The following is a 26,475-nucleotide window of genomic DNA, read 5'->3' on the forward strand; positions in this document are numbered from 1 at the left end:
CTGTGTGTCCATGTAGCCATTACAGGTGATTTGCTAAAGGAGCTGCAGGTTGGCTATTTAGCAGTCTTATTGCCTGGAGGTAGAAGCTGTTCCGTAGTCTGTTGGACTTGGACCGAATGCTTTGGTACTGTTTACCGGACGGTAGGAGGGAAAACAGTTTGTGACTGGGATGACTGGGGTCCTTGAGAATGGACCTGGCCTTCTTCAGACATCTAGCTGAGTAGATATCCTGGATGTTTGGTAGCTCACAGCTGGTAATAAGCTGCGCTGACTTTACCACCCTCTGCAGTTATTGTTTCACCAACTGAATTAAAAGAGAACTTTATGCTGGCCAGACTATACAAACCCAGAGTGGAATGACAACAGGATTCTCATCCCTGCACATACAATCAGAGTCATGGGATCTTTACTGGTTTAGTAAACAGGACCCCAGTTTAACATCTCACTTGAACGAGCAATTAGGTTTTCTATAGAGGTCTCCCAACCCAGTATTGACCAAGTCCAATCTTGCTTAGATTTTGGAGATCAGGCTACACCCAGGGTATGTTATCCTGGTTCTGGAGGGCTGGTGTCTACAGGTTTTCTAGACCATCACTAGGGTTTTAAAGCACCATCACCTGAAGAGCTGGGAGAAGTTGTTAAATTGGTCATATTAAAAAAAAAACTGAAATAATTCAAGAAGATTAAAAATAAATGACTGACATTTTTTACTGACCTATTCTGTTACCCTGCCAATAACCCTGAAACATTTTTATACTTCTGAAGGATGTATAAGGCTAATTGAAGGACAACGGTCTTAAACATATCATGTTTTATATATAATAATTCCTAATAAATTAAGTAAGATATTAATAAAAGATGTAATAAAAACAACTGATTATTCAAAATCCATGAAAATGATTGTTGGAAAATACACTGAGTCTGGAATAAAGTACAGATTATATTAAAAAAACAGTTTACTCTTTAAGAAGAAATTGAAACAAACATGAAAAGGAACATACAACAAATACTCCTGTTAAAATGTATTCAGTTCAGGATTTAGTCTTGCCTGGATTATTACATATTAATATAGGCCTTCTTTAAGATCTCCAATTTTTTTCTGCTCCAGGAGACTATTAAAAGAGTTCTGTGCCTGAGACTTCATGTTCAAACCAGACCAACCACAGAGTAACTTGACTCCAACCCAGAAATTATCATATTAGTAATTAAAATTGACTGACTCAAGAAAAAAAAATCCTATCTACTCTTTTGAGTTCTCTGGTGCCACAATTAGTAGTACATGCTATTTAACAGGGTCCTAATAAGTATTATATATCACTTAAGAGAACTAGAAAGCATTCAGTTTATCTAATGCTGCAAACAAACTACAATGATTTATGCTTAGATTGATTCAGTTTGAAGGAAGTACTGTAAGTGAAGGCATTCTTAAATATTAAAACAGAGTAATGATGTCATATAGTATGGTCACATGACATAATGCATATAACATCAGCAATATGTCAGCCCACTATCAGAAGCAGGATAGTCATGCCATTCCAACTACAGTACATATGAAGGATTATTCCTCTTGGGCCCTTTTGATATTGTGGAACAGACAGACAAAAGTGACTTTATAATGAAGGGATTTTATGTAGTGAACTAAAAACTAAATACTAGGAATAAAAAAAGTTATAATAAACTTGTGTTACTTCAGATTACACTGAAAAGACAGGGCTCAGATACCTGCAATAAATTACCAGATTAATCGCAGGTATAATGCAGAATTAGATATTCCAGGACAGCTGACCTATTTCTTTCCTGACAGTAAATGAGACTGTTACTTTCCCGACAAACAGTATTTTAAGATTTTTAAAAAATATATCTGTTTACTGCACTGGAAATATGTTAGTATTCCAGTCAGAGCTCAATGCTGAACCTTTCTACTCCTAGAATCACACTTTGCACTAGCCACTCACTAAATGTCTGTTTCTCTTTCTTGTACGGCCCTGTGAAAACATAAAAAAATTAATGAGAAGTGTTAGTGAAACTCCTAAACTTGGAAACATAACTATCCCATTAATAACCATACCTACTGAGTTCATAATTCATATTTATGACAGGCTTACCTTGCTGAAATTTCTTAAAAGCATTGTTTTGTAGCTTGTCTGCACATAACTGGCAGCAAAAGAGTTGCCCAAAACCTGTGCAACAGTCTCAAAAACTCCACCATGTTCTACTTAAGGCTCTGCCTAAGATGTTCGTACGCTTGATCGCATACAGAAGGTCATTCTTTTAGCTGACATCTGTCTACACAAGCTAGAAATAATTACCTGTAATATCTAACTGAATAATCTATATATTGATAGTCTTAGATGTTTTTATAATTATATAAATCACTTTCAGGATAATCAGCCTAAGTTTTTATTCAGACGAAAAATATTCTTATTTTCTGACTTAAAAGGCGCACGTAGCACTCTTATGATTAGAACCTATCTTCTGCTCTGAACAAAATATAGTAAATTAAAAACCTTTTAAAAAAACCAAAATGACTACTATGCCAATTCACAGGTACAGAATAAAGCAAAATATTTTGCTTAAAATAAATTGAACATGTCATCTTTGTGAAAAGTAGGCTAGATTCCAATTGCATAGCTCATAGATGCTTAGACATAACTTTTTAGTTGAAGTCAGAAATTATGCTGCTACACACACACTAAAGTTAACCTTGTTTTCAATTCTCAAACTGAATGATATTAATTTGGAAACACCTCTATTAGACTTTTGATGTGACTTCAATTGAAGTTACTTCTCCCAAAAAAATCAAGGGATTAAAAACATTTAAACCTCAGGAAAGGAGTTCATATGCCTATGCAAGATCACAAATTGATGATTCCCTAAGCAACACAGGTAGATTTTTTGAATACATAAAGGTTTGCCTAGCCATTTTAGGATTTCCAGTTATGCAAAAGAACATTATTTCTCTTTTACTGTTAAAATATGGTAATCCCTTTGTGACAATTATTTTAGTTGTAGCAATTCAATTTTCACATTTTGTCAAAAAGTGTAATTTCTCTAAAGCACACAAATCCAGTTAAAATTTGTATGCACACTATATAAACAATGATTTACAGTAGTGCTCAGTTGAAAAACAGAGATCAAAATGTTGTGCTACATCACATACATAACATGTATCTCCCTTAATTTGTATTACTTGATTTTACATTCACAAAGCAATTCTGAAACTTTGCAGTTTGTAAAAAAAGTACATTATTAAAAAACTCTAAATGAATAAAAAATCTAAAACAAGAGGCTGTTTTATCCCTAAAAAGAAAAAAACACAAAGGAATTAAAAAGATTAACCATATTTACATTTATTACACTCCAAATTCCATTGCGCAGGCCAAATACAAACAATGAGGCTATTGGGGACTATGCAATTACACATTGATCCAGAGAGTGGATTGGGGGAGACTCTGGGAAACTGATCCCAGAAGGTGGGCATCACATTCATATTTAAGCAAGTATGAAACTTGTTTGAATCAAAATAAAAAAAACAGAAATACACATTAGCATTCAGCCTAACTTTAACACTGCTTACATTGCTAGAGGAAAATGAAATCAGCAGTATGCTTTGTTGAATTCCAAATTAATTAATTAAATCTGAAGACTGAGCGCCTGGAGTTTATTCATTCCATTATCAGAAATGTATTGTTTTATTAAGCACAAATTGTTTGCATGCAGTTTATTGGTATCATCAACATTTGGTAATGTGTGCCTAATTTCTTAGTTTCAGTGTTCAACAGTAAACTTTAATGTTAAACAATCTGACCTAAGAAGCAGCCAGGATTTATTTTTTCATGCCAATTGTATATGGAATCAAATGCAAAAAAAACAGACAAAATATATTTATGTAAGTTTCTTCTGTACATGCTTCTAAAGCAAGTATGTTTTCAACATACAGGACTTAAAAAAAATAGCTGAAAATAGGATAAGGCCAATTTTATTCAGATTTATTGTTCTGATCTACAGTACATCAGAAATACCACACTAGAGAAGAGGCCATTTGTCTCGGTCTACCCATTTGGTTAAGTATTTCCTCAGTCAACACAGACAGTATTCTCTGTACTGGAAGCAACCCCACCCCTCCAGGGATAATATTCCCTTGAAACCCCTGATTGAAAAAATACAATTTAGTCCTGCCAGTCAAGCCTCCCCTGTACAGCTTTGGATGGTGGAAGGAAAATGGAGTGCCCAGCAAAAAGCCATGCAAGCATGGGAAGAACACGTAACCCCTGAAGCTGAAATCGAATCCAGAACTCTGCAGCTGTGGGGCAGTAGTACTAATCATCATGCCACCGTGCTGCTCAATAATACACCAAACCGTAAAATTCAAGCTACTATTTCTCTTTCTGAAATACCTCAAGCCATTGTAAATTCAATACAGTATGTTATGTGTCGGCAAGTCCTACACTATGGAATGTGTGAAGTATTAAACACTTTATTTCGTTCTGACTGCGTGCAGATGACTACAATAAAAAATATTAATAGCGCATCTGTGATCTTTCATGGATCGGTAGTGCCAAACAACAGAGTATGGTAAAACTTTGGACAAAACTGACCTCTCTTCATTAGGCTTAGAACATAACCTGGCTTGCTAGGTACTGTAGTTGCTAACTTATTGATCCAAAGATCTCTTCCTGCTTTTTCTTAAACCAAAGAACATAATTTCTCTTAAAGGAGACTAGGGTATTGGCTTCTTCAACATGGATGCGTAGGTTCCACACTCCCACAAATACTTTGGTAATGGAGTGCTTTTTGTTCAGCACTTCCAATTAGTTTGCACGTGTCCTCTGGTTCTCTGAATTGATTCCAGGGCAACAATATTTTTTCTGGGGTGTGGTGACCAAAATTGTACACACTATTCTAGTATGTTTTAACATAGCATCCCTAGACTGGGTTCTACCCTTTTGAGTATAACATTTTGTTGCCTTTTTATTGCTTCCTTTCATTATCTGGAAGATATACAATGTGTAAATAGCACTTTTGTCTATAAATGTAGTCTTCTAGCTCTTGTTTCCATTTCTTACTTGTAGATTAGTTTTTAACTACTTGCATGCAATACCCTGCTCTTGTATATATTAAATGTTATCTGATAGGTGCAAACTTCTCAAAATACACCAGAGTCAAGATCATTGAAATTAAATAGAGTAGTAGCCCTAGTACAGATCCCTGTGGTACTCCACTAATTACCCTAATATGAACATTCACACCTTATTTGAACTGTTTTCTATTAACCAACTTTCAATGCAAAAGCATACATTAACATACCATTACCCTTGTCTTGAATGACTGTTGGAGATGTTATGTTAATGGCTTATGAATAACATTTCTTGTTTCCTTGAGTACAACTGGGAAGATACTTTCAGGCCATGGAAAATTAATTCTGATTTCTCATATAACCTGAATATTAAAATTCTACTTTGAAATTCCAAAGGATACATGAAATAATACAGCATATGCAAATGTAGACAAGTTAAATACAAGGAAATCAAAATAATCAGAAAAGGCACAGGCATAAAAATAAGAAAATGTTTTTTTTCTTGTTAGATGACAAAAACTAGAGTAGTGATGTTCATAAAATAAAAAAAAAAGTTCAGAACAAAAATCAGAAACTAAAACACCACAGTACAAACTCATCCACATTCCAGATGAAACTTCCTTCACTGACAGGTTTCTCTGTTGCTTCTTGTAGATGGAATTACACTTACAAACATTTCAAGATAAGAAAGAATTTCAAGCCTGCTGGAGAAAGGTAGATTCTCTCCTTGAGTTGTTTCCCATGCACTTACTATGACTTTTCCCTATTTTAACAAGAAACTCCAGCACCACAATTCTGAAATGAGCACAGTATTTATAATAATGATTAAGCTGTGAAATAATGCATACTAACACAGATAACACATACATAGTAGGTCATAAATGTTACTGCTGTTTCTCTCTGGAGTCATTCCTGCATAAGGTAATCATATCACTGATGTCATAGATGTGGTGGCTGGGTAATGTGATGCCAACCTATTGTCTTGGGAGCACATATGGAACTGAACCCTCAGCATTAGTATTTTTAACATCACCATGAAACTGACTGAGCTACCTGGCCCTCCAGCTAGAATATTCTGATGCAATTTATTTCATTTATAAAAAAAATGGAGTATATTTTTTTTACCTATAAAAGACAAGCGTTTTGTGATATTCATGTTGCTAAGAGCAGTTCATGGATCACATAATGGATTATTAATTTGGGTAAAAGACCTCATTACACGGGTGGCCAGGTTATTGAACTTTATCGACCTTAAGCAAATAAAAAATGCAGCAAACTTGCCCTTTTTCTCTCTCTTCACAGTCTGTCTTACAATTTTTGTATGTCATTGAACAATTTCATAAAGCCGGCAGTGTAAATTATATTCTCTGAAATAATCAGTACTCTAATGACTTTTAAAAAGTAACGAATAAGCTCTTTTTATACCATCACCATCTATATTATCTGAAAACTCAGAATTACATATGAGAATGGATTTAAAACGTATGGTATAATCATATACCTCAACTTGGATGCAGTATTACAATTCACTACTTTTGTGTCACAATTCAAGCCTGTGATTAAAAAAAAAGACATTGAGAGAGTACACATATTACTAAATAAGTACTGATCTATGCTATAATCCATACTTTAAACACATAATTCCAATATTTTTTACAAAAACTTTTAAACACAAATGACCAGATTTTGTAGGATTAGGGACTCTAAAAACTCATCCTAATAATTTTTGGTTCAATGGTGATAAATAGATTCCAATCTTGAATTCATAATAGAAGAATTGGGACAAAGACACTTAATTGTTCCTGTGGTCTTTACAGAAAGTCATAGTTTATGGACCATGAAGTTAAATGCCTAATGATAACTCAGACAGGACTCGTCTAAAGCAAGCTTTGGCGATAATGGCAGAGAAACAACAACAATATTAAACTAACAACATCTCTTTCATTACTGCAAACATAATTAGAAAAAAATAATGTATTCCTGTTCTAGCTAGGGATAGAAATAATCAGAAACTTACTCTTTATATTATGAGGGCAATGAGGAGAATATAAAATTACCAAAGACTTGTTCATGCAAGGTTCACAGGGGTTGCTTAAATATTACATTCAATATTACTATCAGTTCAGAAAAATCACCAAACGACTTGGGGTTTATTTTAATAGAGTCTACAACAATTTTTCAGAAATGTATATGTATATATTTTATCTTCTTGCAATGCTTTGTACTGCTCTTTCAGAAATGTTAACAGATAAAACATTTTTACCATGCATAATAGCTGAGAATATCAATTTATTTTAGAAGCAGCAGGTAGCTGCAAGCAAAATCTGTTTTGACCCTTTATAGATGTCACATTTATGTAGTTACTGCAAATCATAGTGATTTTTAGAAGCTGTTTGAAAGTGCTCTCCTAATAAGATCAGTGATATCAAGAGTAATGAATGGGGGAAAATACAGATTTAACAATATCTAAGTTAACATATAACCTTACTGTTTCAGATCCCTTTACCTTAGCCTGAGCTCTGCAAAGCTCTGATGGTTGAAAGCCCAGCCCTGTCTGTGTAACATGCTCATTGCATTGACCACGTGATGAGTGCAGCTCTGCTCTGCCCTTGCTGGGATACGATAGCTATTGCTTGAAGTGGTGAACTCCGCTGTACCAAAGGACCAAGACTTCTGAAGTCAGAGAACTCTACACTGTCTAGGTTTCAAGAGGGTGAGGTCACTTCTGTAAAATGTTTAGTTTACTGAGCCACTGCACCTGCATGGAACTGTAAATCAAGAATATGTGCACGAGATGCGTAGAATTCGGTTAGGTTGAGCCCTTTTGTGGACAGGCCACACACCTGTTGTGGAGACTGGCAATGACATTGGCATTTAAGATAAGGAATGCTTGCTTTGTGTTATTTAAAAGTGCCACAAAATTTATTCCGAATGTGTCTTTTCCTTAACGTGACATTCATGGTAACAGTGGAGGCTGCTCACGCTGCATCTGAGTTATTAAAACACGTAGATATGGCCTGTGCTTTGAGAGTTGATCTCTGAGAGAATGACTGTGTCTCTCTGCTCAACTCTTAGGAAGACCTTTTGCAAAACACATCTCTCACAACTAAACTGTGTTGAGACTTCCTGTATCCTTACACATAGTCAGGACTGACACAAGGAGCAAGTAGATAGCAAGTAGAAGTAGATTTGGATAAAACAGGGGAAAAAAACCACCTAAGACTCAGTGGCCAGGAAATTCAAACTGAATGAGGTGCTGTGAGGTACTGGAAAATGGATAACGGGAAACCTGTGATAAAAGGGCAGAGAAAGAGGACTTAATAACCATGATCAAGCAGATCCAATGTTCTGTTTGAAATCTATGATCTCTGGCGACAGTAAACTAAATCCTCAGCTTCTGGGGACATGGGCCATATGTACTGGATTTGATGACAGAAATTTCTAGAATCACTGTAAATACTCGGTCAGGACTCCTATACGGTTCTTATTCTTTTCCCACAACTTTTAATTATTTTCCCTCCATTTTTGATTGCGACTTGAAGTAACCTTTTGTGTTTGGAGCACATTTTCCTGAGTGGTTTTCTTACGTATTTGACTGATTTACTTATGGTAATGTTCAATGTTTTTATACTTTCCCCCTGAGGTAAAAACAGTAATGGGTAGGCTCAGCAATAAACTAGTGTGAGCGACTCTCTCCTTGCCATGACTGTGTATGTGCATGAGTCACAAACCCTTTAATGTAATGTTTGTTTTTTAATGTTTCTTTATTAGCCCTATACAATTTCTTGCATTAGGAATTCGTCTTTTCGCATACCCCAGCTTTTCTCCATGGAGACACAGACATACAGACAGGGAGAGAAGCCTGGGGTCAGAGCGCAGGGTCTGCCATTGTACGGCGCCCCTGGAGCAGTTAGGGTTAAGGGCCTTGCTCAGGGGCCCAACGGAGTAGGATTCCTCTGCCGGCCGCGGGATTTGAACCGGCAACCTTCCAGTCACAGGCGCAGATCCTTAGCCCTTTACTACCTTTTCTCCAAGCCGCTTCTTTATTTGTGAATAACTGTAAGATTTAATGCCATGATACCATTTTACATTCTAGAGTTTGTTGTGCTGTTGCTATGAAGTGAAAATAATTTTATTATTTTCATTTTCTGTATCTTGAGTAAGATGGTTGAGGGTGGCCTTGTGTGAATGGTTTATTCCATAAAAAATCCTACATATTACAATTCATTTTTCTTTTTCTATGACTTAACATTAAATTAATTTATTGGACTTGCATTATTTGACTATTTGTTGTTGTTTTTTTTAACTGGCTGTATGGTTATCTGCTGCTGTAACACCAGTAGAGTGGAGTTACAGCCACTGTGTTATAACTAGGGAAATTGAGTGTGCAATCAATTTCAACGTTAAAGGGGAACTGCAGCACTATTTTCATATTTCAGGGTTAGAAAGAATCAGCATTGATGAGTGCATTTCAAACTACAATACCAGTAAAGCGCAATGCAGTAATGTTTAAAAGCCCCAGTTTACATCACAAAATTGATGGAATTTCCAGGTCTGCGCTGCGCCATGTTCTGCAATTCAGAATGGGACAACAAAACGCCCGTGATGTGTGTGACCCTATGACACTGTAAACAACCAGGCTTGTGAATATGTCTCTTTTAATCCAAAAGAAATACTGCTTTTGATTTTGAGACAATTTTACCAACGAATACTAATTACTTCTTAACTCTGATCACGTTGAACATATCTATGCTGAAATGTCTGCTGCACAACCTCTATTTCTACCCTTGTACATCCCATTATGTTATTCATTACGGAGACTAATGAGCAGGAAGGGCCACATCACATGGCAAGGTGTGGGAACTCAAATGCGAGTTGCATTTAACATGGCGACTTACAGTACTTTAACAAAGTTCATGGTTTTGCGTTTAATTCTAAATGTATATTTTTTTCTATTTTTTTGCAGTTCCCCTTTAACTAAAAGTGTTATCATCAAACTACAAGAGAAGAGACTCAAGACAGGTAAATACATCACTTGTATCCTGTAAAAAGTAGTAGATTATGAACTACAGTTCCATAACTTCAGCTGGCTTAGAGGAGACGCTCAGCTTTGGAGCCACAAGATGACTTTATTGGCCATATACAATTTCTTGCATTAGGAATTTGTCTTTTCGCATACCCCAGCTTGCTCTTCATGAGACACACAGGCACACAAATGGGGAGAGAGAAGCTTGGGGTCAGACTGCAGGGTCAGCCACTTATACGGCGTCCCTGGAGAAGCTGGAGTTAAGGGCCTTGCTCAGGGGCCCAACGGAGTAGGATTCCTCTGCCGGCCGCGGGATTTGAACCGGCAACCCTCCAGCCACAGGTGCAGATACTTAGCCACAGAGTCACTGCTCCGCCCCAATACAACTACAGTATGTATCAAATGCTATATTTAGTGGAAATGTGATTTTCACCACTCTCATATTAAAGAATAAGACGTAAATCAGTCAAACAAGCACACAACCCTGTACGGTGACAGCTCTACACAGAATATCTAGTGTCATGTACCTGAAGAGGATAACAGGGGTCTCCATTCCAATTTTTCTTACAGGTCACTTTAAATATAAAATTTTTGTCATATAAAAATCCAGGATCAGGGATGGAGACCTCTGAGTTATACCACATTATGCATTTTTACATTGTCAAAACTACTATCTCTGAGCAGCTTCAGTGCCAGCAACTGTCTCACAAATGTACAGTACTTTTAAGTATCAATGAACGTATATTCTTACAACATTATGGCTGCGGAAACATTCTGTTTCTTTTCTTCTCTTTTCAGCATGGAATAAACCTTTAGGTGTGTCAGTATGCATAGGCAGCAAAGGAACAAAACCTACTGGAACATACCTACAAATCTTAAACAACAACTTTTACTTCAATTGGGTTTTAACTGAAAGACAGTCACTTTTAATCCAAAGACAGTGAATCTGAACGCCAATCTTGCACACATTTGCTGAGCTGCTCCAGCACTTCCCAAAGGCCTAAGGATGCATTTGCAAATGGAATGAAAGTAACTGGGGCAGTAAGAACACAGTTACCAGACACAGCCTCTTATGTTCCCATGGTTCAGAGGAAAAGGATAATATTAAGCACTGCACCAGAACTGAGCTGCTGCCATGTAATATCTATATTTATATATAATGCGGTAAGTCCTCTTGAAGTGGCTATGTACAAAAGGATACATAGCCAGAGGTCTCTAGCTGGAAGTCTATGGCAGGAAAGACAAAACAACCAAAGGGTGGTTATGCTGCACTGGGGTGGCAGACCCCAGGCCTTGCAGCGGTGGAAACTCAGGTTTGCACATCAACAGAGATGTGGCAGTGCCTGACTGCTCTATAACCTCCAAATTGCAGCAAAAGAGAGGAAAACAGCTGTTTGCCGACAGCAGGGCTAATAGGTGAGCTGTAGAAATATAGAACAGGTATATTCCCGCAACAACCAAACAGACTCTACGATGAAAAAATAAGACAGAAGGTCAGCATCATATTTCAGAGCAAAATCAATGACAGAAATGTCTGAGATAAATGCAGCCATGAGAAGGGTTATATCAAGTTTATGAGGAAGGTTTAAAGACACACTGGAGCTCATACTTTCCACTGTGCTTTTAAAAATATGCTTGCCAGATCTGAAGAAGGGGTAGAAAAATAGACTGCTTCCAACAACTCATACATAACAGATAAACACTTACCAATACGAACTTTTTTCGTAAATTAAAATTAAACATCTACAGTAAATAGTTGATCTCTGTAAAAGATCAATACTGTTTTGTGCATTTACATTTTTAATGCAATAATGCAGTACTTCCTGATTGTCTGCAAACAATCATCGACAACGTGTATCTGTCTTAGACTATAGTGGATGCCAGGGAACACAAAAAAGTGTTTAAAGCACACAAACAGCCATGCTTCATTTTTCAGAGGAATCACAGAAACTGTATCAATGTAGGTCACTATCAAATAAGCAGCCAAGAGCCATTCATTTATACAGTACATGTTTTTCCCCCACACAAAAGCCATTAATATTTTTCAAACTAACAACAATCACAGAAAAACAATGTAGAGATGATTAATCCAAACAGGCCCTGCACACTCCTCTTACTGACTGGAGATGCAAAATCATAAAGACACGTGTGTTAAAGTTGTTTTTGAATAGCAATGAATCTGTTACCACCAATTACATGGCTGGCTAGTCAGAGCACTTTATCAGCATGACTGGTTGGCAGCTATACCACCTCTACCGTATGTCACTCTACAGCAATGGGAAGGTCAGCTAATTAGTCAACAAATGCACACAATTTCAGAGGACCCTTCGACATCCACAGTCACATGATTAATGCAAGGCCTAAAGACAGTAATGCAGACAGCCAAGTAATGGCTTTAGTGTTTCGAACACTACGTTCATTGAAACAGAATAATGGCTTCAGATTACTTTTGGCTGCGTTTATCAGTTTATTAGGTCAAATTAATTTTAGTATTAAAATAGAAAATAGCAATACAACACATTCTTTCTTAAGTGCAGAAACAATGGCCTGGATTACATCAGAAGCTATGGATATACAGTATAAACAATATAATCTGTGATACAAGCCATTGACTATTCAATTAACAATGCTGTAACGAGGGAATCTATAACTGCTTGTTTCCAAGGCATAAACATTGCCACAAGTACTTTTCAACCAGGGATGATTTATCAAATGATGCACATTTTAAAACACTAAAGGTCATACACAATCATAAAAGTTACGCAAAGACAGTAACAAATGTTCACCACATGTAGAGCAATATCACGTATTAGCAGCAACACGTTTAGAACCCTAGCATAATCCAGCACACCACGTACAACATTTTCATACCAGAAAGACAATGTACACAAGCCTGGTTTTTACATTTCTCAAGAAAACAAAATAAATGACAACATATTTAAGGTCTGTTGAGTCCATTCCCAAGCAACGTGGCATTTATAACATGGTTCAGGCATACCTGGTTTCTGCATTATTTGGAAACCTTATCATAAATGAATGAACCCTAAAAATCAACAAGGTAACACGATGCATGACTGATTACACACAGTTGAACAACTATCAAAACAGCTAAAGCAACAACAGAACTTCTAACAAAATATATATACTGTGCCGGAAACTGATGGAAAAGCTGTGATGCATTTCAAAGCACCCATGGATTCAAGGAAACTCGCCACTCTGAATGCATTGAACCGCATTGAACACTGGGGAACTACTTCATACATCATCTTATTTGTGCCAAATGCAATAGTTAGAAGCAGTATAATTACTCCATCACTATTGTATATTATAAAGTGGTCTATTTTGTAAAATTGTCATAAAATCGTCTATTTCGTAAAGCTTCAAATTCAAACAGTCTTGTTTGACATAAAATGAAAAATTCATGTTAGTGCAGGTAAGACTTAAAATTAATATGAGGGTATCACTGGCAGAACTTCACTATATTAACAGGACTGTTAGGGTTTAGAGAAGATGGACTATCCAAACCTAAGCTTAATCAACACAACATAAACACAAGCATCACAACACAAATAAGCAATAAAATAATACCCTTTCGTTTACATGCCATTTAGACATGTAGAATTTTAATCAGATGTAAGAACGAACAATTCAGCACTGAAGAAAAATAGTCAATGTTCTGTTGATATTTGTCTTACAAAGAGTACGGGTAGCTATGCTCATCAATATCTCTCAAAAGTACTTCAGATAATTCGCTGTACTCCATCTGCAATTCTCAGGTATGTCCATCAAAACCAAAATCTGAAGCAAGATGTCCGGTAATGTACAGCAATCTGTAAAGATAGAAATGTTCTGTAGATAAAACTTGGTACTCACCAGTTCCTACATCCTGGACATACATATGGAGTTCATCTGTGATTTCTGTCACATAAACTGGCTTGTAGTTGGCAATTCGCTCCTTCTCCTCAGTCATTTGGACTACCTCTTCTGTAGGTTGCTCTTCATAATTGGCCCAGATCTGTCAAATAATCAAACAACAAAATAATTTTAGTTCTAACATAAGCAGCATTTTTCCCCCTCCTCAAATATAGCAATTCAGTATGTATAAGAAAATACTGTATCATTTGCTTTTTTGCACAAGTGGCATGATTTGGTAAATTCTTTATAGTACAATAAAATTTTTATATGCACAATTTTTAAAGTGAATATTAATATTAATACATTTCAGCCTTTCCACCTGTGAAACCAGTATTATTAGGTCATATTCAAGAAGGCTTATTTTACATAAATCCTACTTATTAAAACATATTGCAAACTGTATAGGTGTTTTATGGTAATTCCATGTTTTTTTTTTCTCTTTTAATAATTATTTTAGGTTTCATTACATTACACGTATGTAGTACTGGGCTTTTTGTGATTTGTTTTGGGAAGTCACCTAAAATAAAACTTCCATGGTACTGGGTAACTATCCTACAGATCAGAGATTTCATGATACAACAGTAGCAATGCTTTGCTCTCCAAATTGTTAATGCGTGAAAGTAAAACATTGCACTTTTAATTTGAGACAAATTACCAGTTGTATTTTTGTTTGACATGGCAAATTAGTATTCATTACAAAGGCATTAAAGTTATCCATTCTTTTGTAGATAAAATGGTGCAGATTTAATATTGTAATTTAATTGTTTGTAGATATTTTTACACCCATTTCACAGTTGAATAGGTGTGCATTTTTCCCATCAAAGAAGGTTAGAAAGGTAGAATATACAAAAAAGTTCCTTTCATAATTAACTACTTGGGGTACAAAGTTATTTTTCTACATATTATATTTTTGGAAGCTTGAGAGGCAATCTAATATTATGGAATTTATAGCTCATGCAATGCAAATTAAGGGCTCATTAAGAGTAAGGAAACTGATTATGCTTTAAGTTACAAAATAAAACTATATATGGTTTAATTAACACCACCAGCTGATTCACTGAAACTGAAACAAAGCTGTGTACACTGCCCCTGTTTTGTGTTGTAATTTTGTAAAAGCAGTGTAAAAGCCATTCTCGACAGAAAATACAGTTTTTTTTAGCCATTCTGGTTACTTTTCTGAACAGATTGTATGCAAATATTTAAATCCTCTTAATTAGATTTCCATATATTGGTGGATTAAAAAAAAGTTAAGACCAATATACAGAGTATAACTCCGCATAGTTTTAAAAAGAATGCTGAGCATCATAAATCAATTTACAATATCATGTCTTTAAAAGTATTGTACTGCTGCTTGTTGTAGAACGTTTTGTTGCTACAGTGCAAAAAGAAACTGGGCAGCTGCTGATGTCAGATAGGAGAGACATTCTAGGTACCTTAAACCCAGTACCTCTGAAAACAGGACTGTAATTAACATCGATAACACTGGTACTACAAAATGAAAATGTTTTCAGTTATTTTTGACTGAAGCAACAACAATGATATGGTACTTCCCAGGCTTTATACAGTATGTGCCTTATCAACTACATACGCTCTTCAGGGCATATTGTCCACAAGAGACCCTTTCCTATTACCACATAAGATGTATTAGCAATATTTAGACTATTTATGACAATATTTTATCGCCTGACTTCTCAATTTTGTTTTGCACCCAAGCACCTATGCTTTATGCCCAGTGTGAATTACAAAAAACTTAATAAAAACTACAAATAAACATTATATTAAAAATAACCATCACATTACATTCAAAACAAACACATGGCATTACACATATCATAGATTTTTGCAGTTTAAAATGCATTGGGCACTGAACATCAGCTATTTCCCTTTTTTAGCCTTTTCACATAGCAGAGTGACAAGAATCTACAGAATATGAATAAACATCAAGCCAATCAGGCTACTTGACAAGGTGCTGACCTTGCGACAGTCAATCAAATCTTTGCAGCTTTTTCTTGAGAGGACTGGGTGTGTTGTGTCCACGCAAATGTCTACTGTGACAGGTTATTACTGTTACAATAATAGCAACGGCTTGCATTTTCATTTAACGCTTTTTTATCTCAAAAACCTAAGAAGCCAAAAGAACGGTACTTGCTCCCGTTGCGTTTCAGGTGCCACGAGTGAACAGAAGTGGACAACGCAGTCTGGCTGACTAGTTCTTCAGATAATAAGAAAAGATTTTCCGTTGGATATCAGGTTACTTTTCTGTAGGACGACTTCTGCATTGAGCCTGTCTTGCTTGGTCCCTTCACCTCTGCACGAATTGACAAAACACTACAATATACACTGCCCCTGTCAACGGGTGGGCAGAGTTTCAAATGAAATGAAGCCCGCCTACATCACCTCCCAGCCACAGCTGCTACTCCCCTTGTGATGACTGGTGGCACTTGTGTGTGAGGTGGAATAGGAGAAAAGCCATTAAAGCATCATGAATCATTTTGTTATTTGTGACTGGTATTGACATTAAGTGTAGTTTCTCAATGCCAAGTTTCTAATAAATGATATCTAGGATATAAAACTGATGAAGAAACTGGCTTTTGTTCAAATTCAAGAGCTTCAAGCTTCTCGCACTGATTAAGGTAGCTGAGTCTAACATAGAAGACCAAACTCTACAAGAAATACAAAGTTGAGTTCCTTAAAACATCAATGGGGAAGACTGCTGAGTAATCTAGAATTCACTCTATTGGTTTATACCAGTCTTATACGCACAATATAGTTCCTACGCCATATACAGTAACTCATCCAGCCACTAATTAGGAATGCCAAATATCTTTACACTTTCCTAGTGTTTTAGTAGCTACTGTAAATGTGAAATTCAAGTCCTGACCTTCCCTTGAACAACTGTACCGCAGCACTACATTCATAAATCTTCAGAGTCACAACGTCACCAATGCACAATGCCCCTGCGCAAAGAAGATGTCAGACACACTCCTAAACACTGATTAAACGTGACAGCGTGTCAATTCCAATACAAACCCCAGGAAGCTAAACAAGCAGCGAATGCTGTCTGCGCCCAGAACACAATGCCAGTTTTCAGCAGAGTTAGGGGGGAAGAAAAAAAACAACCAAAAACAAAACAATACAATTGCCCTTCCTGAGGAGACTGCTTCCTGTCACATTAATCTGAATCCAATACCTTGTAGGGTCATAGAGAAAATTATGTGAGTTGTAAATTATAACAGGGAGCAAGCAGCACTTCAGTGTCTTGATATAAGCAGCTGTCATGAATTTTAGACTCCTAAACGAGCTTCATGTTGACATGTATATATTGTCAGATGCAAGCTCCCGATTAACATGAAACGCCACAACTCTATCCTTTAAGACAAAGCACAGCTGAAAAAAACTGTAGGAAAAAAAAGCTGGTGATGTTTTAGCATTATTATGCTTTGACTTATGTTGACCTTTGCCAACATAAAATGGCTGGATACTTCAAATGAAATCTAAATTAGAAAAAAACAATCACCATATTCCCTGGCTGCACGGAACCCTTAACTTTTCCATTCAAAACAGAATTTGTAATTATTCAGGCTAATAATAAAAATCCTCCCCAGAGTGCGGTAAGAGGACAAATTACACACACACACGTGCCAAACACTCGAACGTGTCAATATTTTTGAACACTGACAAAATGAAATGATGTTTCAATGAAGAAATAATTGATACAAAAAATTGATACAGAAATAAAGAATAAATAAATTGACATAGAAAACCTGGCATATGTTGATTTTTAAAAAAAATTAAGACCTTTAAAATTTAAGTTTAAAATCCAAACGGCACAAGCTTCAAAAGTCTTGAGAACAATAACTCAGTGACTTAGACATACACTGTAAAGCTCCCACTGCCATAAGCCGATACAGCAATCAACCAGCCATTATGTCATTTTCGAGGTCACTCTGAACTTCAGGTCCTTCACATGGTAGAAGGGAAACTACTTTTATAGCAGGTGTAATCATGGTGTTACATCTCACCATCCCTAAGGATGCCGATTTAACAGGAATTTGGAACAAGCATCCGAAAAAGGGATAAAAATGCAAACTGAAGCTATCTCGGGAACAACAGACACTAAAAAGAGAACCTCTGAAAAAGAAATAAGCTGCATTCCCATGTTTTACTTTATATTTTTCGGAGACCATCTGTTCCTGAGAGAGATAAATTAAAACTTGGTTAGTCATAGGTACATAATTTGAGCGGTTTACCAATGACAAATTAAATGGATACATGTATACTACGTATTAAGACTGAATGTAATACTTTTATGCAGACTATGTATTCTTTGTGTTTTAAACTGTTATTGATTGGTTATATTAGTCAAGTGCAGAAATACCAAAGGAGAAGGCTTGAAAAGTCTCAATGAATGCAAAATTATCGAGTTCTTCTTTCTTCTTCCCACCCCCCACTCCAAAGTAATTTGGCGGTAACAAGGAGATAGTGCAAGGTGAAGCCAGCGGAGAGACTGCAGAGATCTCCACCGAGACAACCAGACCCTACAGTGTTTAACACACTCCACCTAATCGATACACAAACAGAATAATATTGTGTGATGTAGGCGATCCCCCCTCCCCCAGCTTCCCAATGTGATACAAATACCTGCTGAGAACATCAATGATAGGGAGAGAAGGGGAAACAGGAGAAAGAAGGGAGACCTGGGAAATAAAAAGCTGCTGAGAGACTTGTTCTTCCTGCTGCTGCATTTGCCTGTGATGAGAGAAAGAGCCCGCAATGACAGCTACTGTGCGCATGAATGACAGCATACCTAAAAGACTGAGAGTGCTAAGAGACTAAAGTAGAGCTGCAAAGCACAGGGCTAATAAGGGTAACAAAAAATGACAAAATCTTCCTGCGGCACAGATGAAAAGCCAGGGTGGACTGGTTCTATCCAAAAGAAAACCATCTATGTGCACAGCTCTTCACCCTGTACATTACAGGCATTTACAGTATGACCCTCCTTAAAGAAAAGTCACAGGGGACTGCCATAACAAAAAAATATTTTCTCCTTTCTGATGTCTTCTTCCTAACAACTTAAAAAAAAAATCTTATATGCAAATCATGGCAATCTTTAAACTTTTTTATTGTTTTTTACTTAACTCTTTGCACATTTAAATTTATCAACAACCACTCAGCCCACTCCTCTGCGAGACATGAGCAACAAACCTGTCTGTTCTTTCCCGGCTATCCTGCAGAGCAAACAGCAGTAATTCTGCGTCTAGCTGAGGACTGACACAGCTCTTTCTGACAACGCGCAAACTCTGCTGTATAACAAGCCGCAGTGCCAAATTACCTAAGTCTTCCGTCTTCCATCGTATAATCAATTTTACTCACTTAAACAGATTCAACATCATCTGGAATACTTCATCACATTCAGTACTTAATTGAGGGAAACCTGTCACGTAATGTCATATCTCAAAGGTCAACATGAACGACCCATGACAAAAACACAGAAAAGAGGAGTTTTTTTATTTGTTATAAACAAAGGTCTTGGCTTTACACTTAAATTATTAACAAAAAAAAATCTTCTTTGAAATAAAAAGAGCATTTACATAAATGCATGGCACCTTTCAATTCAGCTCACAATCACTCTATTAACCGAAGCTTTCATTATATTAATAGAGAAGCCTCCCCTCAGCTTAATACACTTTCATTCAGGAGTTTAATGCCTTAATGTAGGGTTGTTTCTCTGCTGCTTTTAGCACTGTCTCTTTCAATGAGCATTTTAATGTATCATATTTTTCTGGATTTTAATGTTGTTACCACGATTAAAGATTTGAATGTTATATAGCCCATTTTTGCTTTTTGAATCAATTAAAACGTTTTTTTTTTTCATTTACTAAACACATAACTATAGAATATTTTTTTGTTAAAAATTCCAGGACACCCCAGTGTAACATACCTTGGGTTACTATGCAAGGTGGTAATGTATGAATAGATAATCATATAATATTTAATCATAATCAACACAGTATATAGCATAACTAAGGGAACAAGAACTGTAGGAAGGTCATTTCATATGATTGAAAGAACAATACAAAAACTAGTAAATCAAAAGGATTTCGTTGGGGTCTAAAAAGCTTTTAGAAAACATACAGCATTTTATCATATACTACAAAGTTTTTTCCAGTGTCCAACTAATGGAGGATAACAGGCTCATTGGCTAGTTCAATCACGCAGTACTTGATCCGGGATTTTCAAGCTCAATGTTCCTTCTCATATTGATTTAACAATTAAGAGGGTGTAATGATTAACACAATGGACAAGCTGTGCATTGTGGAGCACTGAGAATTCCAAAACATGAAATAAACTTGAATATAATTGCATAATGGTTAAACTCTTCTGTTCATGGTACGGAACAAAGACATTATGCAACGAGTTCATTTCCATTACAAAGCAATTTTAGATGTGTGAATTCTAAAACAAAATTAATTTTTCCTATTTATGTAAACAAATCATGCATCGAATTCAATCCTTTTAAAGACTAGTTTTCACATTTAGATTTGCATTAAACTGAAATGGACCAATAAAAGCGAATGCTACAGTGAAAAGTAGAAAGAAAAAATGTTTCAGCTGCTGAGCTTTCAAAGTTATAATGAGCAGAAATGTTGCATTTCCTCTCTCTACTTTTCAGCATGGAATTCACTTTTACTTGTTCCTTTGTAGCCAACCCACACTGACACCAGCCCCCACCTCTTCAATTAAACTAAAATATGTAGAAATAGGTAAAGATAGACATTACTTTTTCTCATCACGTCCTACAGTATAAACTTTTTCTTAGTGTAATTTCTACAGCATCTCTTCTGAAGATCATACTTATGCTATATACGGTATTTTTACCTTAGAGTGCTATGGTAAAAATATCTAGCATAAGCATGCTACTTCATTGACTTTTCTAAAAATGTAATCTAATACTTTCCAGCATCTGTAAATCTATAAAGGTAACAAAGACTAAAAATGAATATTATTTCATTCTGTTGCATATTTGTTACTGCATGTCTATTCCTGTTAAAAAAAAATCCTGTTAGCAGATTATATCTTAAGGCTCAAAAAGCCCATGAATTCCCACTGCTTTGCTTACAGCTATCAGCAAAGCTTAATGTTATTTTTTATTGGTTAGAAAGTGATATTGCAAGCAAGAAAGGCTAAGAAAGATGGTCCCTCATTAGAAATGAATTGCAAGGAGTCGACTGAATGGGTAGTGAGTCAGTGTGCATCACGGAAGATACAGTACTTGGAATGCTAAGAAAGGGGTTTTCCCTCTGGGATCTTAGGTTATTTTTTCATGCTGAGATTATGGTGATCGGTTTCACAGATGAGAAGTATGAGCAGCCAAGTACACCATCTTAGACACCTCACTACTCGCTAACTCCTGCTTCCCAAGTGATGCGCACAGTCCAATGCACTGACCAATTTCAAAACAAGCCTGAAACACTGAAGAGCAGTTTGAATACATACTGTATATTGAAATGCTTTTCTATACACAGCACATTAACCTCATATTACAAGAGAAAGATATTGTCAATAAGACTCAGTCCCAGTAAGAAATTGCAAGACACAAACTTGCTTGTACACACACATAGGCAAAGTATTAGTGGTTATCTTTAATAAAATGCTTTTGTGCCTTGTAAACACTGGTTGTGAAAGGAACATTTAGATTTAAAAGGGTCAAGGTTTACACTTGAATCTAGAAAGAAAGGGTAAAGCAGCAAAACTAAATCATGATTAATGTGAAATTTGTCCCTGCAAACAGATGAGTCATCAAATATCTGAGTGCAGGTGCAGAACAACGTGATAATTGGAACCAGAATAGAAATCACATGTGGATGCATTATTCCCTTACTGCTTTTTCATCAGAAAAAACACAAAAATTAAACTAAACAGGGGGTAGGGAATTGGATTAGAACCAAAAATTGTACACATAATGAGCAATTGAGAAATCTTCACTTGTCATGGCTCTAAATGATTCTGTGTGTGGAAATGTAGGCATTTGTTACCTTTCATTCTTACCGCATGTTACGGCAAGTTATAGACCGATTATTTAAACGAGACAGCAGTGTATGAGACATATGACATTCCAAACATGGTTACTAAAAATAAATGATTTTGTAGGAACACAAAAAACTACATCCTCTATACTGAAGATATGTTCTTGAACAAATTCTGAACAACCTCCAGGTTTTTTCTCCCCAAATTAACAATGTATGAGCGTAGTTGCAAATGTGTTGAGGATAGGGAAGAAAACCCAGAAGTCTCAACAAAAAGAAATCAAACTATCAACCAAACTGATTACGTATGCAATTATTAATTTCCCTTCACATACAGCATTGAAAATCTGAATACTCAGCCTTGAAAGGTCAAGCACTCAGCACTACTCAGCTGGCTGTTATGCTATGCCCATTAGTGTAGAGTTTAATAAGCACTTCAGTTTAGGCTCCTGAATCAAATGTTTGTGGGTAGCCATAAATGAAACCTTCAAGTCAGATCATATGAATTATAAAAAAACAACATTTGAGTACGGAGGGATATGCATATATTAAAAGTATGCACTGCAGTACCACTGGTGACGCGGGGTCAAAGCAGGTGGGTGCACACTTAAGGGATGTTTTACGTAGAAAATCCTTCAAATACTTAATATTTCATGGCATCCCTGCATTCTCAGACTACCAAAGCAATATTCTAACTAGGCATAATGAAGAAACAATTTATTCATAAGCCAAGTTATCTGGCTATCACCATCATCATTAAAAGGACAAAACCTGAAGATGTTATCATACTTATTAATATTATACCGCAAACCCAAACACTTGTCCTAAATTACCAAAACAGCCAAAAACAAAACAGTGTTCTGGAACAAAGCAGTGTGTAAATGTGCAGTACAACACTGCTCTGTAAATTACGGAGGAGTGAATAGGTACTTTGGGATGGCATGTTTTTCCTATAGGATGACTTGTACTTCAATTTACCTTTCAATGACATTAAATTCATTTTGAGCTGAAGGACTTTTTGTATGGAATAAAAGGCATCTTCAAAGGTTCCCAGCCAGAAATTTCACATATTCACAAAGTTTGGGTATGCTGTGCTAAATCATAGACCAGATGGTTGGCACACACTGTGAGAAGCAATTTCCATGAGCTTCTTCTGAAATGAAAGCCCAATTTTCATTTTTGAAAATAATATTAAATAAAAAATCAGGTCAAGCCTTTATTCTAATAGTTAACATTAAGTAATGGTTTGGTTAGTAAGTCATAATTATAACTAGTATCAGCTGAGTCATATTACAGAGAGAAAACAAATGAAGGAAGACATACAAAATATTTACATATAACTTCATTCCCTAGGGAGAACTTTGTGTGATGTCTTAAGCAGTAATGAGATTTTCCATAGTAATTGTTCCTAAAAATGCAAAGATGTTAGGAAGTATGAAACAGTGCCAATAATGTTATTCTAATCAGCATCAAGTACAATTAAAGACAAAAAAAGATTCATGGCGGTGCTGTTATAATAATGAACACCTCAATGAAAAAAAAGTAATGAACTAATTACACTTTCACAAATTAAAAAAAACATTTTTTGTTTCTCCAACAGTTCACTGCAATCAGCAACAGGCAGTGATTCTAAAACCTGCTAAAATCTCTGAACCTTTGATTTTACGTTCAGCTCCAGCATCCCTTTAACGATGTGATTTAACGTGCGCATTTTCAATTTAAAAGACCTTAAAACAGACCTTGACGGATTTAAAAAACAGCTGGACATGGAGGCTCACGATCTGCAGCGAGGTGTAGTAACCTGCCCTGCGGCCCGTTCTTCTGCAGATATAAAGGAAAACCAAAAGGTTCTGGGGAAAGGTTGTGAAATGTGTGCAAACCAAGACGTTTTACTGTATATATAGTAGTATTTTGGAGAAAGCTAAAGGGGACACTTGTGTGCAGACCGTCATCAATTAATAATATGGTCATTAACATAAGATGTGCAGCCTAGGTTTCTTGCTCAGGAAGAGGCTAAAGGTCATACACCCACTTATGGGTTTGAACACCACTATGTAAGGCACTGAATGGGACTGATATGGGATGGATTTTGCATTCTAACATTGCACGCTCAAAAACACAGGCCTTGCTTTAGAAACGAGGTGAAAAACTGTTTGGGAAGATTGTAAAGTACCTCATCTAATAATAGATGAGGATACTTGTTTAAACAACAAAAAAAAGTGCCTTGATCATGTTACATACCTGCTTGTACCTTTTGTTTAAAAAAATGTGCTTAGATCAGTGAAACCGATGAAAAAGAACATAATTTTACCCTGATAATATAAACGTGTGGTTATCCATCTGCTCTATATAGGATGCGTGAAGCTCTGCTCTGCCTTTGCTGGGAGTCGATCACGCCTGCTTGCTGGTGGACTCAGAGGACACAGTGCCACTCTCTAGACAGTGACAAACTCTGCTAAGTCAAAAGACCCGATCATCAGCAATAGCAGAATTTTACACTGTCTAGGTTTCAAGGGCGTCTTTCTGATAACCCACTCACTACAATAAGCTCTGCTACATATACTGTATGTGTACGGTATAGGCTGGTGGGAGATCACGTAGTCAGACTACGAAACCTTACTAATTACAGTTCCATTGGAGTCGAAATGTTTCAAAAATAGAGTAGGCTTAATAACATATTCATCTTACTTAAAATTATGAATTAAAATGTGCTTTATTTTTATCTTTCCTTGTTAGCATGTTACTGAATGTGTTGGCTTGAAAATGAGTTGACAACGATTTACATTGTTACCTCCCGATTTACAAATTAAGCACTGCTTATAGGGTAATAAAAACCTCAAAGGAACTGTCATTCTGAAACAGTCTATTCTTGCCATAACTTGCCATAAAGTACCTTTTTACATGCAAAAAACCCTCAATTTTCCTCTTCTACTTTAAGGATAACACCCTTTACAATATTCAATACAATTCTTACTGCTGCTCACTTGTGTAATAACGTTTCCCATTTTTATTTTCAACACATTGGCTCCTGAAATGTATCTGAACCTATGATCATTTTTTTTTATCTTATTTTGTAAAAAAGAATAGATCCTTTGTCTGACAAAACACAGAACTTGAAAAATAAGTTACAGAAAACAACCCACACTGTAGAAAAAAAAGAAAAAAACTCCTCAGAGGTATTTTGGAGTTTCTTTGAGCATTATATGAATGAATAAACTTCTGAAGTTTAAAAGAATACAAGCTGTACAATTTAACCTTCAACCCTTATGCATTGACACTCAAGAGTTAAATAAAACTATTGAACATTTACAAAAATCAGCAGGCCTTTATTTTAATATTGTATCAATCAAGAGGAAAGTGAGAAGTAGCAGGTGATACTCACAGGGAATAGAACTGATTAGATCAGCCCCAGGCAGTGATAACGTTAAAGACAAGCAACACTCTTTCTATGCATTTGAGAGAAAAACAGTTTTTTTTTTCCCCTGTCGTCAGCCAAGAGAAAAACACACATTTAGATGTTAATATTTAATTTGAACAGTGACAGGAAGGAAAACACGGTCTTCATATTTAATGTGGATCCCCCGTTTATATGGTGTTTTAACCAACTATCCTTTGCTGTAACAGCAGATGCAGACCATGTCACAGATGGAAAAGAGATGGCACAAGGCAGCTGATACTTACCATCCTCACAGAACTCACAGAAAAGATTCATGGCACTACTTTAAAACCACTTTAACTAAGCAGTTCTTCATATGTTATTTTGAATTCAACAAGTGCCTGTACAAGAGGTTTTAGTCCATTTTATATCACAATTTATTCATCAGAATTCACACACTTTTCCTAATGATTAATTTTGCACATTATTTAGGCTACTTTATGTAGCAGGATATGATAACATTGGGTTTTCACAAATGCCAAACCCCATTTTATCTGGATATTCTGTGTGCATATCATTGCCAAATTACATTAAAAACATGCTTCTTCATTTTATTACAGTCCAACAACTAGAGACATTTCACTGCTACATGGGGATGGGGATGATTTTGACAAATTAGCAAATGATTTCTTAAAACATAAAGCACTTTAAAACAATAAACAGCATAGGAATGCAAGCCAAGAAACAATTCCAGTGCTGGTCTCTAGGTATATTATAATTAAGCTGGCAAAAACTGCGTCTGGCAATTAATGGAAAAAAAAGTAAAAAGCAGAGTCTTGCAGAATACTCAGACATAATATATGGTATCTTAAGGCGTTCTTGGACTCAGAGAGGTATTACAATTCCAGAAAAAAAAAGGTTGAACAACTTGTCCTGAATGCAAATTTTAATGTCTAAACTTTCATTGCGCTCACAAATACGATGTTGTAGTGTTTTGCTGTGAGCAAACAGGCATTAATTGAACTGATGCTGATCCTTCATTGTTTACTGCCCA

At 36.1% G+C, this 26,475-nt stretch overlaps 1 protein-coding gene across 1 annotated transcript in view; it reads right to left on the reverse strand.

Moving 5' to 3' along the window:
- Window positions 1–26,475, reverse strand: part of snd1 (staphylococcal nuclease and tudor domain containing 1) — a 309,136-nt gene that overhangs the window by 58,243 nt on the left and 224,418 nt on the right. Inside the window, exon 18 of the mRNA XM_088922699.1 lies at window positions 13,977–14,118. Coding sequence (XP_088778825.1) covers window positions 13,977–14,118 — 142 coding nt within the window. The remainder of the gene's footprint in view (window positions 1–13,976; window positions 14,119–26,475) is intronic.

The sequence above is a fragment of the Atractosteus spatula genome, chromosome 8 (genome assembly GCF_055471065.1).
Source record: "Atractosteus spatula isolate fAtrSpa1 chromosome 8, fAtrSpa1.hap1, whole genome shotgun sequence".
Lineage (NCBI taxonomy): Eukaryota > Metazoa > Chordata > Actinopteri > Semionotiformes > Lepisosteidae > Atractosteus > Atractosteus spatula.